Consider the following 15,224-nt stretch of genomic DNA (forward strand, 5'->3'; position numbering starts at 1 on the left):
TTTAAGAACTTAGTTATTTTATCTATTTTAGTAAAGTTTAGATTAATTCCATATCTCTACTTTCTTACTAATTCCTTAAAATTATTATTATTTATAGAATAATTAGATTAGATAGATCTAATAAAGGAATTATTTACTATAGTATATTCTACTATTATATATTTTATAGACTCGTACCTAGTTCAAGATATAGTAGTTTATAAGGAGAATAGGTTTATAAGAAGAAGAGTAGTTTATAAGATAGGTAGTTTATAGTAAGTATTATATTCGAGGTAAAAATTTCGTTTATAACAAGAAATTTAGGAAGTGAAATTTAAGAAATGAAATATTAAGATTCCGGGAGAACTTAATAGTTCTAAAGCTCAAGAGCCCTAGGGATTTAAAAAAAGGTGGTTTTTAAAAGGGTTTTATAGGAATTAAATAGAAATAGAATAGGATAGTTAAATAGCTAACCGTTTTAGTACTTAGTAAGATTAAATGCCCTTCTTGCCTATATAACCGAATTATAGGTAATAGAACTAATAGATATTTCCCCCTTTAATATAGTATAATCGGGCTTTAGTAAGATTAAGTATCTTTCCTGCCTATATAACCGAATTACAGGTAATAGAATTAATAGTTATTCCCTCTTTAACTAGAATAATGGCTTTGCCCCTAAATAACCGAATCTTAGGCAAATATAGCTTAATTCTTTCTAATCTATAAGTACTAACTAATTAGTATTAGTTTATTAGTAATATATGGCACCGTTATATAGTTATAGAAGTACTATTTATATAAGGTTAGTAAAGTTATTATTTAGAAGTAGGAATTATAGTATTATAGTATTAATATATAATCCCTAAATCTACTAAGCCTAAAGAAGTCTAGTTTACTAGTCGAGTTACTAATAGAATGCGAGGTTATATAACTATATTCTATATCCCATATCTCATTACCTATATCCTATTACCTATATCCTATATCCTATATCCCGTAACTATATATATAACTTCTAGAGAAATAGCTATACTAATAAAAACAAATACTTTTAAAAAAAAGTTTCTATTTTAGGAGCTTATAATATAGATTTAGTAATAATTAATTTAATTTATCTAATAAAAGAAAATACTTTTATAATATTCTATATTATTAATATAAATAAATTAGAAATCAAGTTTTTTTCTTTTATTAATATAAAACTTATTTAATTTATAAAATAATTTTTAAAAATAAAACTATAACTCTTTCTTTTATTCTATATTATATACGGTTTTAATAAAAAGCTAGCTAAATTTACTAAAAAATATATAAAAGTTTTATTTCTAATTAATAAATAAAATATTAATATATTTATAGTTATTATAATTCTCAAATATCCGATATCTGAAATATTTAACTAAATATTAAATACTTTCTAAATATATATAATATAACTGCTTTATTAAAGAAATATATTTGAAATATATTAGAAATATTTAGAAAACTAAATTTCTTTAAAACTAGTATATTATAAAATATATATATTCTTTTATAGCTTCCTATATTCTAATTTTCTCTTTTTTAGCTTTAAATTATTTTTATAAAAAATCTTTTATTTTATTTTCTAAACCTTAAATACTATATTTATAATAATATTTAAAGTTTATTTTCTTTAATTCTATAAAGGATTTTAATTATATACTAATAATAATAAAATAAAAGTCTAAAGTATTTCTTTAATAAGTTCTAATAAGAAAATAGAACTTAAGAATATTAGAAAACTAATAATTATAAGTTTATAAAAGTAATTTATTTATTTCTTTATAGTTTTAATAATATTATATAATAAAAAATATTAAATATAGGCTTTTTTTTATCTTTAATAAATCAAAAATAATCTATAAGATTTAGTATTTACTAAATATTAATATTAGTAATATATTTTATATTTATTATATTAAAGACTTTTTCTAGTTTTATTTAGTTTATTAGAATTAGCTTATAATAAAAATAAGCTACTAAAAGAAGTTCTAAGGCCCTATATTACTAAATAATAACTATTTAACTAGTTATATCTTAAAGTAGCTTACTAATATATATTATTAACTAAAGCTATATAATTAGATTAATTATATAATAATAAAGTTTTATATCTGGTTTCTATATTATAAAACTATTACTCGTTTTTAAAATTAAGATATCTTATATTATTTCCTGATTTTCTTTAGCTTTAAGCTACTATATAATATTATAGATATTTTACTAAATATATAATAAAGTTTTATTATTATTATACTAGTATATAAATTAATATTATTTCTTAAAATAAATAAAATAAGAATTATCTAGTTCTAATATAAAAGAATTTATATTAAGACTATTATTTCAAAATTGGATTATAATTTCTTACTAGCTTAAAAGAAAAAAACTAAGGTTTTTAAATTAGTATATTATTCAAATATTATTATAGTTTAATCTTTTTCTAAAATACTAATTAGAGTTTATTAAAAGTAAGATTTTAACTTATTAAAATAAGGTTTTAATTATATATAATAAGCTAATATAGTAAAAAACTTATATAATAGAAAATATTACTATTATATAACCTAGAGAAATATTTAACTAGTTATTAGAAATTTAAAAAAAGAAATTTAAAAGAGCCCGGACTTCTTCTAAAATTATAATATACTTTTTTAAAGAAAGAAAATCCGGCTTTTATTATTTATATTTATATTTACTAATATAGCCTCTAGTAATACTATTTTATAATTATAAATTTATATTTATAAAGTTTTATTATAATAGCTTCTTTTATTATTTATATATAATATATTTGAATTATAATATTTTATAGTTTAGTTCTAGCCTTAGTCTTATTTTAAAATAAAATAAAAAGTAAATATATTATATAATAATTTATTTTCTAGACTAGTAATAATATATATATAATATATTATAAGATTCTTAGGTCTTGAAATTATTTTTATAAGCTTATAGTAATATTATAGCTATTATAAAATTATATATTTTATAAATATTTAGATATAATAAAGTTTTATAAATAAGAATTAGAATTAGAATTAAGAAAAAGTTAATTTCTTATTATTTAATTTATATTCTTAAAAACCTTATATATTAGAATAATATATATAATAAAATTCTTTAGAATTTCTATAATAATATAACTATATAAATTATTATTAATAGAATCGAAAACCTATAAGCCCGAGTTTCTTTCTTTTATAATTTATTAATATAAATAATACTAGATAATAAAAAAATATATTTCTATTTCTATTTAATTTAATATTTTATATTTCCTGAAATTTATTATCTAGTAAAAATCATATTATTATTATATTTAGAAATAGCTATTTTATTAAAATATTATTATAGTTCGTAATTATAATAATATTAGTTTCTTTTAATAGTTTTAATAAAATCTTTTAAAATAGAATAATATTATTTAGCTAATAATTAATTATTAAGCTTATATTATTAGTAGTAAATAAATTACTAATTTTAATATAGCCTAATTAAGTTCTAGATCTTTTTCTAAAATTAAAGAAATTATTAGCTAGATTATTTTCTTTTTATTTTAGATTTAATTCTTTATTAGAAAATTAAGTTTCAAGAATTTTAATTCTTTATTATATCTAGAAATAATAATATATTTCTTATTTATAAGTATTTATTAGTCATATTTTAAGTTTAGTAAATTATTATTTATCTTAACTAATAATAGTAATTAAAAATATATTAGCTTAAGAATAATTCTTTTTATAATTATTATTAGAAATAAAATTATTAAAGTAATTATTATTTAAAATAAACTTAAAATTATTTCCTTAGATTTTAAGAAATATTACTATTTGCTTTATTATTATTATTAGAAATAATTTATTAAAAATATAACTAATAATTAGATTATAATAATAATTATTAATATAAATATTATTTTTAATTATTATATATTTACTATTTAATATATATATATATATATATAATAGATATTTTATAATTACTAGATATAAGATTATTCTTAATTATAAACCAAAAATTATAAGCTATTTATTTAATAAACTTTTATTTTTATCTAGAAACTAGATTATTAACTAGATAAATACTAATATTAATATTTATTAGAATATAAATTATTATATTAGTATTAGTAAAAAATAAATAATTCGAAAGTATTAATACTAATATTAATAATACTAGTATTAGAACTAGTTAAATAAAGATCTATTATATCTTTTATATTAGAACTAGTATTAAAATTTTATAATTTTATATTAGATCTATTTCTAAAAATATATTATATATTTATAAATTATATAAAAGAAATAATAAATAGAAATTAATGTATTTATATTTTATATAAATTTATAAAATTATTAATAATATAACTATTAATTTAAAAATATCTAGCCTAATACTAATATTTAAAATAAGCTTATTAGATAATAATAATCTAGTTAAAAACTAAAGAAATCTTTTATAAATTACTAAAGAAATAATAAAACTTCTAGCTAGAGCTATTTCGAAATATTTCTTTAGAATTTTAGTTTTTTTTATAAATTTTATTATTTATTATTAAGATTTTATAAACTAATAAATAAAAAGTACTATTAAATAAATAATAGCTAGTATTTTACTAATTATATATATTCTAAAAGTTATAGAATTATTATTTATAGGCTTGTCTTTTTCTAATTTATTAATTTAAATATTAAAAATAGTTCTAATTTTTATAGTAAGTTTAAAAAAAAACTTCTTATATTAGACTAATAGTTTTCTAATATTTATTTACTCTTAAATTATTATATTTTCTATTAAGAGATAATTAAGAATTTAGCTATAGTATTTTTATTTAGAAAGTAAATTATTATATTAGCTTAGATTAGAGCTTTTTATTAGTAATCTTACCGGAATTCTTAATAATTAAGGCTTTATTATTATTTAGTTATTTAGAGGGGCTCTTTAGAAGTTATTATTTATCTATAATAACTAGAGGAAATATAGAAATTACTTTATTAATTATTAGTTCTATAATAATAATACTATCTAGTACTTTAGGCCAGTCGGAGATATAGTCTGGGACTTTATATACCGGCCAGAGTTATTCGGTTACTAGAGTGGCCATAGTTAGTACTGCTGCCTAGATATAGAATTTGGTCCCTGTCGTTTCGTTGAGTACTGGTTATGCAAGCTTGGCAGTCGATGCGGACGACTCGAGATGTTCTGCGCATCGAGAGGGTGAGGCTGGATGCCTAGTTATTCTGGTGCATACGAAGTATGTGCACATTAGGGGGCAGGGGCAAGGATCAAAATTACGCGATGTTGTAAGGTTACAGAGGTCGCACGGCCAAAAATCTTTCAACAGGCACCAAGAACGAACAATATGGAGTTGACCAAGAATATTCCCCCGGAGGACAAATACATGACACGGAAGACTCCAGAAAATCTGTACTGATCACGGCAGTGATCAACGAGTTCCTCCTGCCGGACGAGCAACTTCCAAGTCACTATGCATAGTCCCCAGCTCTGCCCTACTGGGCGAAATGTCTCACCTTTTCCGCACACCTTTATTACTGTATATGAAATACTGTGGAATAACGGATGTTTAGCCCTCAGTTTTAGGCCCTTAATGAGGAGATTCTGTAGCATTGAGTAATTAAGCAACTTTTGATTCTTCCATCCAATTTCCCGACGAGGTCTGTGAGAGGTAAAGAACAGGGTAGCACCAGGCATTGCACTGCAATTTGTGAGCAACATCAAAAAGTTCCAGCAGGAGGGGAGGAAGTCTTGAAGCACGAGGAGGATATTTCCGGGCTCTCTTTCATTTATTTTATTTATTTATTTAGAGGGCTGCGTAATACTGTAGATATCCCTGCGTGACGGAAGTTATACTACTGTAGAGTACTTCAAGCGCTGCAAAACACAAATATTGTCTTTTCTTGAGTGATTCTGCACTTGCTTCCTTCACTTTAAAAATGATCCGGAGGAATTTCGCAATAAATGCTAATATTCGGGCTTGATTGAATGAGGAGGGCTTCGATTATGGGATCGATTTTGGTGATTGGAGGGTGGGGGGTATTTTGATTGGGACGGGGGATGCAAGATGTTGAGTCCGGAGGGCTGAATGAGGTATCCCGGCGTCTTGGTCTTTCGATTCCCAACGGCTTGAGTTAAGTCAAAGTTGAGCAACGGTGGGTATCGAAGAAGAGGCTCGCTGCGGCAGTTGGAGACAATAAAAAACCTACTCGTGGGGTTGCCGTCGTTGGAAGTGGGGGCCTGTGTTTGGCGTGGTCTCGGCTCAGAAATGCTCCAAATTTATTCCGGCGCCAACGTGCCAACCAAGCGAGGAATCATCCAAAAATAACTTCGGGTTCGCAACCTCCATCATCAACGTCCCAACAATCACCTCTCTTCCCCTCTTCCGCTTCATTGACGTATGCCGCATGCCAGCTCGTATTAAGCTCGAAAGCCAACAACACCCCTCAAACAATCGTATCTCTCGAAAAGAGGCATCTCCTGAAGTGAGACCGACCGGAAGGACACCTTGCCATCATACCAACGACTCCCTCGATGATCTGCAATAAAGCATAAGTGTGGAAGGCTCAATGTAAACCTCCAAGCGTAGGGGCTGCCGATATCTTGCCAATGTGCCAACCATGACCCCGGCAATACCGTTGCGCTAAGGTGCACCGAGCTCTTTCGAGACTGGAAGTTTTGGATCGACTTGCAGTATACTCGGGGGTACCGAACATGGGGCTGGGCAGGATGCTGGATTGAGCTGATATTGGATGCATACGTTTCTGCAAGATGCGATCGTCAAGTGGAGATACCCATTCGGTGATACGAGACAGAATCAGAGTATTATGAGCATTAGGTGAAGTTTAGTGGACAGGCATCTACACGTCCACGGGGAGCGGAGTGAGACCACCGTGCTGCCCATCTCTGCTTTGTCTTCTCTCAGCACATGGTACGATACAGTATGCCCTAGCACTGGTGGTAGGAAAATCAATCCCCTTACCAAACGTAGAGGCGAAAAGCTCCGATCAATTCTTGCGCTGAGTGGTGCGAATTGCGCGTTTCATGTCAAAACTTTCAAGTTAAACGATACTTTAATTCCGAAAAGACAGAATATCAAAACTTGGTCAATATGATAATTAATTTTCCTTCCAAGTAACACACTTTTAGTGTTGCAAATTACAAAGATAAGTTCTTGGTGTTCTTAAAACCCCCTGGCAGTAACAACCGGTGCCGTTACATCTGCTTTTCTTCAAGTTCGAGGTACAGAGACCATTCAGGCCCTATTGGGAGGTCATTGGCAGCTAGTGTTTACAAACTTTTCCCAGTTGAATACGGTATAGACACCTGCAAGTGGAGTTTCAGACTTCTTCCATCAATCTAAGATGCTGTACACATGCTTACATTTCCTCGGATATCATTTTCTGCACAGCCTGCTGTTGTGCAAGTATTGGTTCCTTTCTTGACGCCGCTTGAGAGGAGCATCATACATAGATCAGGGATCAAGATATTTCGCCCGACCTTGGCCATCGCAATTATCGGCTGCAAACAAAGCAACAACAAAATGCAGCTCGATCAGGTGATTGAACAAGGTTCAGCCGCCCAGAAGGGATGTTGGTGGCTGCGCTCAGTGTATTACACAATCAATTGTGGAATGGAGCTTCTTGTCACGAGACGTTCTCTATCACAATACCCTGAGCTAACAAATCATCAAGGGCTCACGGCTCTTCCTGGCAAGCAGACCATGCACAGGCGGGAGCAATCATTCCAGGGATAACTGGGGACTAATTACTTACTCGCTGCTACTCTTTGGTGGTGTTTCGCAATCTGGGATTGAGTCGCGCAAGAGGCGGATAAATTTCGCACAGCACAACCAATTTTTACAGATGGAACAAAATTTTCCAGTCTTTACCATATCTTGGAGCTAATTCAATTTCTTTTCTTGAAGCCTTTGATATTTGGTCGTTATTTTATATACTTGTATCAGCTCAACACTCTTCGTAGAGTTGTTTCTAAGTTTGTGAATTGGTCTGTTGCCCCATCTTAAACCTCTCATTAAACCCTGCTGTAGTTATGGCGAGAATGGCAATTTCCACAAGAGCTGCGAGGATCTAAGGTTTGTCAGCACCTTCGTTTTAAGCGTAATCTCGTACCAAACGTTTGTTTCCCGCACTTCAGCATACGCCGTGGAGAATGGAGTCGCCGCATTTTGCTAGAAATTGCCCAGAAATCGTAATCTTCTGGTAGAGAAGATGGCTCGTCCTGTGCTAGACCTCCCAAGTCTCTCCAGAAGCCAACATTCAGGATCGAGCCTCTTACAACTACTGTAAAGTCCATTTAGTGTTCATTTTCATTACATAATCCTTCGAGAAGGTCCACCAGGTCCCTTTCTCGAAGTCTATCACATGATCTACCCCTCCATCACGTCAATCGGCAGCGCTACCAGCCCCCTGTCGCGACACGCGAGTGGCGCTTGGCATTCCGAAGCATCAGGAGCGGCCAATGATCTTCGCTATCACACTGCATCTGCGGCTGACAGGGGCCCTACCCCACGTACAAGGCCAGTGACTCGCTGGCGGCAAAGCAAGCCAAATCTATGAATAGCTCTCTGCGCGCTATCGCCATCAGATGCTCACTGCTCCGGGACAATTTCTTCTGCAGGCGCTTGCTATTATCGGACGGGAATAACGCACGAGAAGCTAGAAAATGTATAACTGGGTTCCTGTCCTCTGGGCTCGAAAACCACGGCCCAAGTACGGACCTGGTACTCTTGGTAATTAATTGTTCGAGGCAGTATCCGGAATACCTTGCCACTCTTCACCATGTCTGATAAGCCAGTGCCCGATAAGCCGAGGAACATGGGATTATCACTTTTTCCTCCCGAGCCGAGAAAGACGACGAACGCGTCGAGGAACCCGAGTACTCGTCGACACGCAGTCACTCCTCAGTCACCTCCTGAATCCACAGTTGAAAGATCCGCCACGCCTGCATGGCCCTTGGATGAAAGACAATCTGCTCCTGATGGCCGACAGTCAGCGTTGGGAGATCGGCAAACCGCGCAACCTCGAGGCGTGTCTCCCGCTCCAAAAGATACACAACCACAATCCAGTTCAGGGCGTCAGACTCCCCAGAGCAGTCAACAGACTACCCTGAATGGCAGACAGACTCCCTCACAAGCCAATGCGAGCGCAGGACGGCAAACGCCACAATCCTCTCCTCCAAAAGGCCGACAGACTCCCCAAAGTGGCCGAGAGACCCCTCAGCAGGGACGACGACAAGCAGATCAAATCTCTCCCATCACCGTCCCTTCACAAGCTGTTGGCTTGTCGATACCACGCTCCCACACCTCCTTTTCCGAAGCCCCGACACTTGTGCGAAGAGACAGCAATGCGTCAAACACCGAACCCACGAATAATACCACCTATAACACTTTACCGCGAGAGGAGCCTATAATTCGATCAATATTCCCCACATACCATCCTGAGATCCCCCTTGAGCACCAACCATACTTCCCGACCCAGACGAGTCCCGCGCACATCCCCAAGACAGTCATCAACAGAAGACCATACTCTCCGAGTATCGTCAGCGGCAGGAGTGCTGCAGGTCTCCAAAGCCCTTTAGCTCTAGGGACTTCCGCAGGGCGCTTTCCCCGAGGAGTCCAAGATGAGACGATTATGGAACCATCAAGCTCGGAGGAGCTGAAGGAGCTATGGAAAGTCGTCAACGGCTGGAGAGTTTCCGCCTCAGAAGGCCGATCATTCTGCCTCCGAATGACCAGTGCTCTCGAAGAGCCGGTCCATACTCTCTCCTCCGCCTCACAACCGTTCTATACTCTCCGTCTCGACCCAACATCCACTTCCGCACAAATGACAATGACGCGTCAAGATCCCAACAAACCAATCAAGGAGAACGGGTCCCCGAAACTGCCCACATCCTCGAAACCAAACACTGGAGTGGACGTAATGAGCACTACACTTGAAGAGGAAGCTCGGCGCTTACCTCCTAACGATGGGCTAGTAGCGCTTCTCTACCCTCGGGCAGCATCGAATATGGCCATCGACCTCATCAACAAAGCGAACCGCGCAGACGCTGAGCAAGTCCTCGCAGCAGCAGAGCGGGAATGTGGGCGCTTGGTCTGGGACGAAGATAGCCGGAAATACTACCTCGTGCACCCCGCCCTCAGCACTCCCTTCGTCGTATCCATCTCTACATCACCCGCTTGGTCACGAGTGGAATACGTTCTCGAGCACTCTGAATTACCACGCAATCTCGTCCGCTTGGTACGAGATGGAGCTGGTTCGGGATATCTGGAGGTCGATACCGCCGTGGCCAGTCGAATTGACTGCTTCTACGTCGTTGATGTTGCAATTTGTGCCATCATGTTGGTAGTAATTGCAGAAGAGAAGAACAAAAACGTCGAATGGTTCGATGCTCCGCCTTCAGTCGGGCCAGCGTCTCCTCTATCGCCTAAGATACCCAAAAAGGCGAAGAAAGCTGAGAAGAAATCCGTGAAAATGGAGGAATTCGAAATGGACCTGGAGAGTCAGAATAGTGTGAGCTTGAAGAAAGAGAAAATTAAAAAGAAAGAGGGGGATGAGAAGGTCCCAGGATTCTTTGGTCTGTGCTGGATGCTGGTCAAGTGCTTCTTTTGGGTGATCGGGGTGTTTTTCAAGGGGCTGTGGAAGTGCATGGTTCTGATGGGTAAAGGCATGACCTATTGCTGTAGAAGCAAGAAACCATGATTCTCCTAAATTGGCGCTGGGAGCTGGAATGGGTTGGATTTCTCTTCCTCATATAATTTTCGCTGCAGATCTGAGAATGGTCTGGCGCTGGAACAAGAATTGGTCGTATAAAGCTCACCATGCAATTTTCGTCATGCTCTGAGGACCAATTAATAGCATTTATCTCTTGCGTTCTCGCACCTTGAATTTGACTCCTTGCTTTGTGACTCCTCCAACCGTTGGTGACTTCGCCATCTTCGCCCGCTGCAACTCCAACGCTTCTTCTGCATCCGTTAAAGCCTTTAATCTCTCCCTCGCAACTGTGAGTTTGGCTTCTAATTTGTCCGCCTCCTTTTCTTGCATCTTTCTCAGTCTTCTTGCCGCCTTGTCGTCTTCGTCTTGGTCCTCGTCCTCATCCATGTCGACATCTTCCAATTTCCGTCTCTGTTCCTCCTCGTCACCAACAAAAATCATCTTCTTTCCCTCTCCTTGAATGCCCTTACTCCTCTTCTCCAGCTCCTCGACCTCTTTAAGGGCCTTATTCCTCATCGTCCTCACATATCCCAAATCCTGCGTCTTGAACAACCTCGCGGCATTTTGACTCAACACCTCGTTCCCTCTATCCCCGTTGACCGTCCCGGTTCTGTTCTTTCCCATCGTAGCAGGTCCCTTCCGGGACATCATGCCAAAGTAGAATTCATCTGGGTTCTTGTCGAGGACTTTTTGCCGGAGGGCTTTGAGCTTCGATTTTTTCTGGTTGAAATCTCGAGCGCGGGCGGAGTAGTCCTGGGAGCTTTGTTAGCAGGAGAATTGATAGATACTGGAAGGGCATACCTTATGCTTCTCTAGCAGCCCCCATTTCGCTCGTTCTTCAGGCTGCCCACGCTCGCGGTGGTTCCGTCTTTGGACGGCATTTCGCATGGAAGACATTATGCGTTGCACTCAGAAGGTTGTGGGAAGAGGGAGTCGAGTGTCGAATTGGCTGGTTTCCGAATATTTTGAGGCCCGCTTGACTATTTGTGCGGTGCAATCGCCGGGTCGTGGTTATCTTGAAGTTGTGTGAAGAAAGATCGATAGCAGGACGAACTTTCTTCAGCCTCGAGAAATTTCGCGGCGCCACTCCGCCAGGGAAGCTAGTGCGCTAGCCCCAAAGCTTCGCCTCAGCCTCAAAACATCCGACTTCCTACATCTCCACCAGCCGTCAATATCTGGTGCTTCCTTGTGTGGTTATTTGATGGCAGCTATGGCACCTCCACCAGCAGAGGTGGAAGAAGTTCCACGCTTGCCTATGCCCTCACGGAATCCTCTCCCACTTTCCGCTGCACAAGAAGCTCAAGTTCGAGAGATGTATCATTCACGAGTGAGAAGTTACTGTGCTGCTGAGATAAAACGTCTGTATTCTCCATTGCGATTCTCATCCCTGTGCTGAATCTTGTTCATGTAGAATTCGCAGACTGCGCCCTGGGACGAACCTTCACCGCACCCTTCAAATGCCGGCAACAGAATCGCGCCATGAACAATTGTATGATTACCCACGCTACACAAACCGAACAAGATGCAGCGAGAGAAGAGTGGTTCGCGACGAGGTTAAAGAGACAGAGGGAGCGGGAAGCGAAAGAGGCGAGGAGGATAGAGCAGGAGAGGTTCCATAAGGAATGGTGGGGGTTGCCAATTGAGGATCGAGAAGGTGATAAGGGGAGGGATATTATGAAGAAAGCTGAGAGAGTGGGCGGGTTTCCGAAGAGGGATGAGGGCCAGCTGAGTAAGGATCGACATAGATGATATTCGTGGACCTTGGGATGGGCATCGCTGGGAGTTTGGGCATTTGCATGGTGTTCGGGAGACACTTGGGAAGTGTGTTTGTAAGTTAGGGTGTATGAGACTTGTGGAATCGCCTTTCTGGTCAGAGATGGCATTCGTCCTCTATCCATCCTCAATACTTACAAGAGCTTAGTGCCGGCTGCGTCTTGGCAATCCTTGAGGCCCGAGATTGAGACCAAATACTGTCAAGGCCTCCCAGTGGGCAAGGAAATTTTAAGGGAAACGCCAGTTCCCACAATTGAGCAGTCGAGGAACTCGCCATTGCTGGTAGAACAGTTTCATTCCTCGACTTGGCCGTATTCTTTTACTATTTCACCATTCTTATCTTCCGTTGACTCTTGCCTGATTGCCTGCTTTTGGTTGTTGCGGAATCAATTACCCTGCGTTGCGTTTGCGTTTGAAATTGAGACGAAATGCACGCGAAGATAGGTCCTATCTCCCTGCGACCCTGATTATGCTTTGCATTTAAGAAGGCGAGTGTTGAGGGATCCTTGTTGCAGAAGTGCAAGACGTTGGTTCGAACCCAACCGCCTCCACAACACGCGTACGACTTATTGTTTGTGCATCCGGATTGTGGGAAATGAAGCTTCTTATCTTGCAGCTGTTTTTTTGGGGCGGTTGTTCAAGCTAGGAAGTGTCAACTCGAGGACACCCTCTGCCGAAGTTTGGCTCGATTACTGGCAGTCTAATTTGATAATTCGAAATAAGAGATTTTGAGCTTAAATCAATTAGCCGGGGTCGTAGTTAAGTGGCTTAACATGCATGAAAAAGGATTAATCCTACTACTGCCTAGACGTCTCTGAAGCCGACTGGGAGTGGTAGGACTTCCCAAAAAGTGCAAGACGCTGGTTCGATTCCAGCCGATTCCAACTGTAGCCTGTCCTTTCCCCTCCTTTATTTACTTAGTATCGGTTCAAGGTTTCTTCTCTTATTTCATAACTCTATTAAAACTCGCTTATCAATTAGGACAGCCTCTCGATTCTGCAAACGAGGCTTTTTAGTGTCTCTTCGACTCATTGGCTTCTTCCGCTTTTACTCTTCTTGGGTCATGGCCATCTTTTCTAAATTAGCCTTACCACTCCAATCGTCATCTTGCCAGAATTGGTGAGCAATGGTAAGTAAAGTGCTACATGCTGTTGCCTGGCCGCTACTGCATCTTCCAAACACCGGCACTGAGTCTTCATCTTCTCGCAGTTGAGGAACACATGCTAATAGGCTTTCTCCAATAGCTCAATGATTCCAGACCAGTCTGAATCTGCCTCGATGGCTCCCACCGAAGCACCAAACACACCTACCACTCCCACCCTTCGACCTGAGATCCTCGATATCACGATCTCACTCTCCCCACCAATAGGACATGACATTACACCCCCCGCGACACCGGAGGGACATCCAACGTCTCTCTCTCCTGTCCCGCTACGCTACCCGGACACGTTGGGCACTGTCATCGAGATCCGAGACACCGAAGCAAAAGGTCTTGGAGTCTTCGCGCTACGCGATATAGAACCTGGCACTATTCTCCTCAGCGAGGCACCTCTTGTCACCCTCATCGACACCGGCTCACGTGCCGATCCCCTGGACATCGCAGTCAACGCGCTCTCGCCTCCCAAGAAAGCCTCATTTCTATCCCTCCATCACTTCTCACGCAACAAAAACGAATCCGTGAGTCGAAGCATCGTCTATAGCAACGGCTATTCCATCAAGGTTGACCTCGCAACGGGCGTCTTTGAGACAGCATCACGCATCAACCACTCGTGCGTCCCAAACTCGCATTATCTGTGGAAGGAGAGCATTGGCAGGATGGTATTCTGGAATCGATTTAAGTTGTTGGAGGGTGAAGAGGTCACAGTCGATTATGGACATAAGAAGAAGTATTTGGAGAAGATTTATGGATTTGAGTGTCAGTGTGGGGGATGCACTGATTCTGGTTCCGATGCGAGGAGCAGTAGTGGGAGCGAAAGTGGTGGGATTGAGGACATGAGGAGTCTGGACGCTGCCATTCACGAAAGTTTGGAGGGAAAGGACGGGAATTGAGTTGGGGATCAAATGTGCTTGCCCATCTAAATTAGCAAGGCACGAGAAACTTGCACCCCCGTTCTTTCCATTCAGGATGATTCCTGCACTTGGAGTACTGAAAAATTGGGCCTGAGATTGCAGTACAGTCCTTGCAAAACAGCTTCTAGCAGATGCCGAAGACTAACAACATCTGAAAGATAATTCACAAGTGAGACTTTCATCCCGAGATTGGGGATTGGTGAATTGTTTCGATCTCGGATTTTGAGTTTGCCCCGTTTCGCGAGACCACCAACCTCCCTGTTTGCTCTGTTTGCACTCCTCCTACTCTAATTGGTCTAGATATTGTGAGGCATTTCGTCGAATCTCTATTGTCTGCTATTGTCATCTCCTATCGTGTCATCATAATTGTCCCAATTTCTGTTATTGGAATTCACTGTTGTCCGACTTTTCAGAAAGCTATTGTGCTACCTACTCCCCCTTTCCCTATTGTCCCACCTCTATTGCACAATAGAGCTTCAAGAACTATTGTCCCGTCCAATCCTCCAGATGAGTATATAAATATTTGTTTCCTCCCATCCGCTCTCCCTTTCCTTCCTTTGGCATCATTCGAACGTTTACACGGACACTTTTCGTACCACCACTCTCTCCAAACTTCATTCACTCGTCCAA

The 15,224-nt window shown here is 37.9% G+C and overlaps 3 protein-coding genes and 1 non-coding gene across 4 annotated transcripts; 3 read left to right on the top strand and 1 right to left on the bottom strand.

The window, feature by feature from the left end:
• Nucleotides 1-10,898: 10,898 nt before the first annotated feature.
• Nucleotides 10,899-11,639, bottom strand: K444DRAFT_642398 (U3 small nucleolar RNA-associated protein-like protein Utp11; the record flags this gene model as incomplete). Its single annotated transcript, XM_024884735.1, has 2 exons — nucleotides 10,899-11,504; nucleotides 11,553-11,639. 2 exons carry the CDS (start codon nucleotides 11,637-11,639, stop codon nucleotides 10,899-10,901), a joined length of 693 nt encoding a protein of 230 aa, XP_024738204.1.
• Nucleotides 11,640-11,915: 276 nt separating this feature from the next.
• K444DRAFT_587299 (uncharacterized protein) lies at nucleotides 11,916-12,736 on the top strand. Its single transcript, XM_024878023.1, has 2 exons — nucleotides 11,916-12,109; nucleotides 12,163-12,736. Exons 1-2 carry the CDS (start codon nucleotides 11,953-11,955, stop codon nucleotides 12,498-12,500), a joined length of 495 nt encoding a protein of 164 aa, XP_024738205.1. The 5' UTR covers nucleotides 11,916-11,952; the 3' UTR covers nucleotides 12,501-12,736.
• A 537-nt stretch (nucleotides 12,737-13,273) lies between these two features.
• K444DRAFT_t19 lies at nucleotides 13,274-13,408 on the top strand. The gene has a single exon. It is a non-coding gene; the product is annotated as a tRNA-Phe (tRNA).
• Nucleotides 13,409-13,577: 169 nt separating this feature from the next.
• K444DRAFT_611549 (SET domain-containing protein) lies at nucleotides 13,578-14,767 on the top strand. The gene has a single exon (XM_024879968.1). The coding sequence runs from the start codon at nucleotides 13,773-13,775 to the stop codon at nucleotides 14,571-14,573; it is 801 nt and encodes a 266-aa protein (XP_024738206.1). The 5' UTR covers nucleotides 13,578-13,772; the 3' UTR covers nucleotides 14,574-14,767.
• The last annotated feature ends 457 nt before the right edge of the window (nucleotides 14,768-15,224 follow it).

Source organism: Hyaloscypha bicolor, assembly GCF_002865645.1.
Source record: "Hyaloscypha bicolor E unplaced genomic scaffold K444scaffold_56, whole genome shotgun sequence".
NCBI classification, from domain to species: Eukaryota; Fungi; Ascomycota; class Leotiomycetes; order Helotiales; family Hyaloscyphaceae; genus Hyaloscypha; species Hyaloscypha bicolor.

Bases quoted from the DNA above. Each gene is read 5' to 3' on its own strand.
- K444DRAFT_611549 (XM_024879968.1), top strand. From the start codon at position 13,773: ATGATTCCAGACCAGTCTGAATCTGCCTCGATGGCTCCCACCGAAGCA.
- K444DRAFT_587299 (XM_024878023.1), top strand. From the start codon at position 11,953: ATGGCAGCTATGGCACCTCCACCAGCAGAGGTGGAAGAAGTTCCACGC. The intron at 12,110-12,162 runs GTCTGTATTCTC...TTGTTCATGTAG, and splicing joins CTGTGCTGCTGAGATAAAAC to AATTCGCAGACTGCGCCCTG.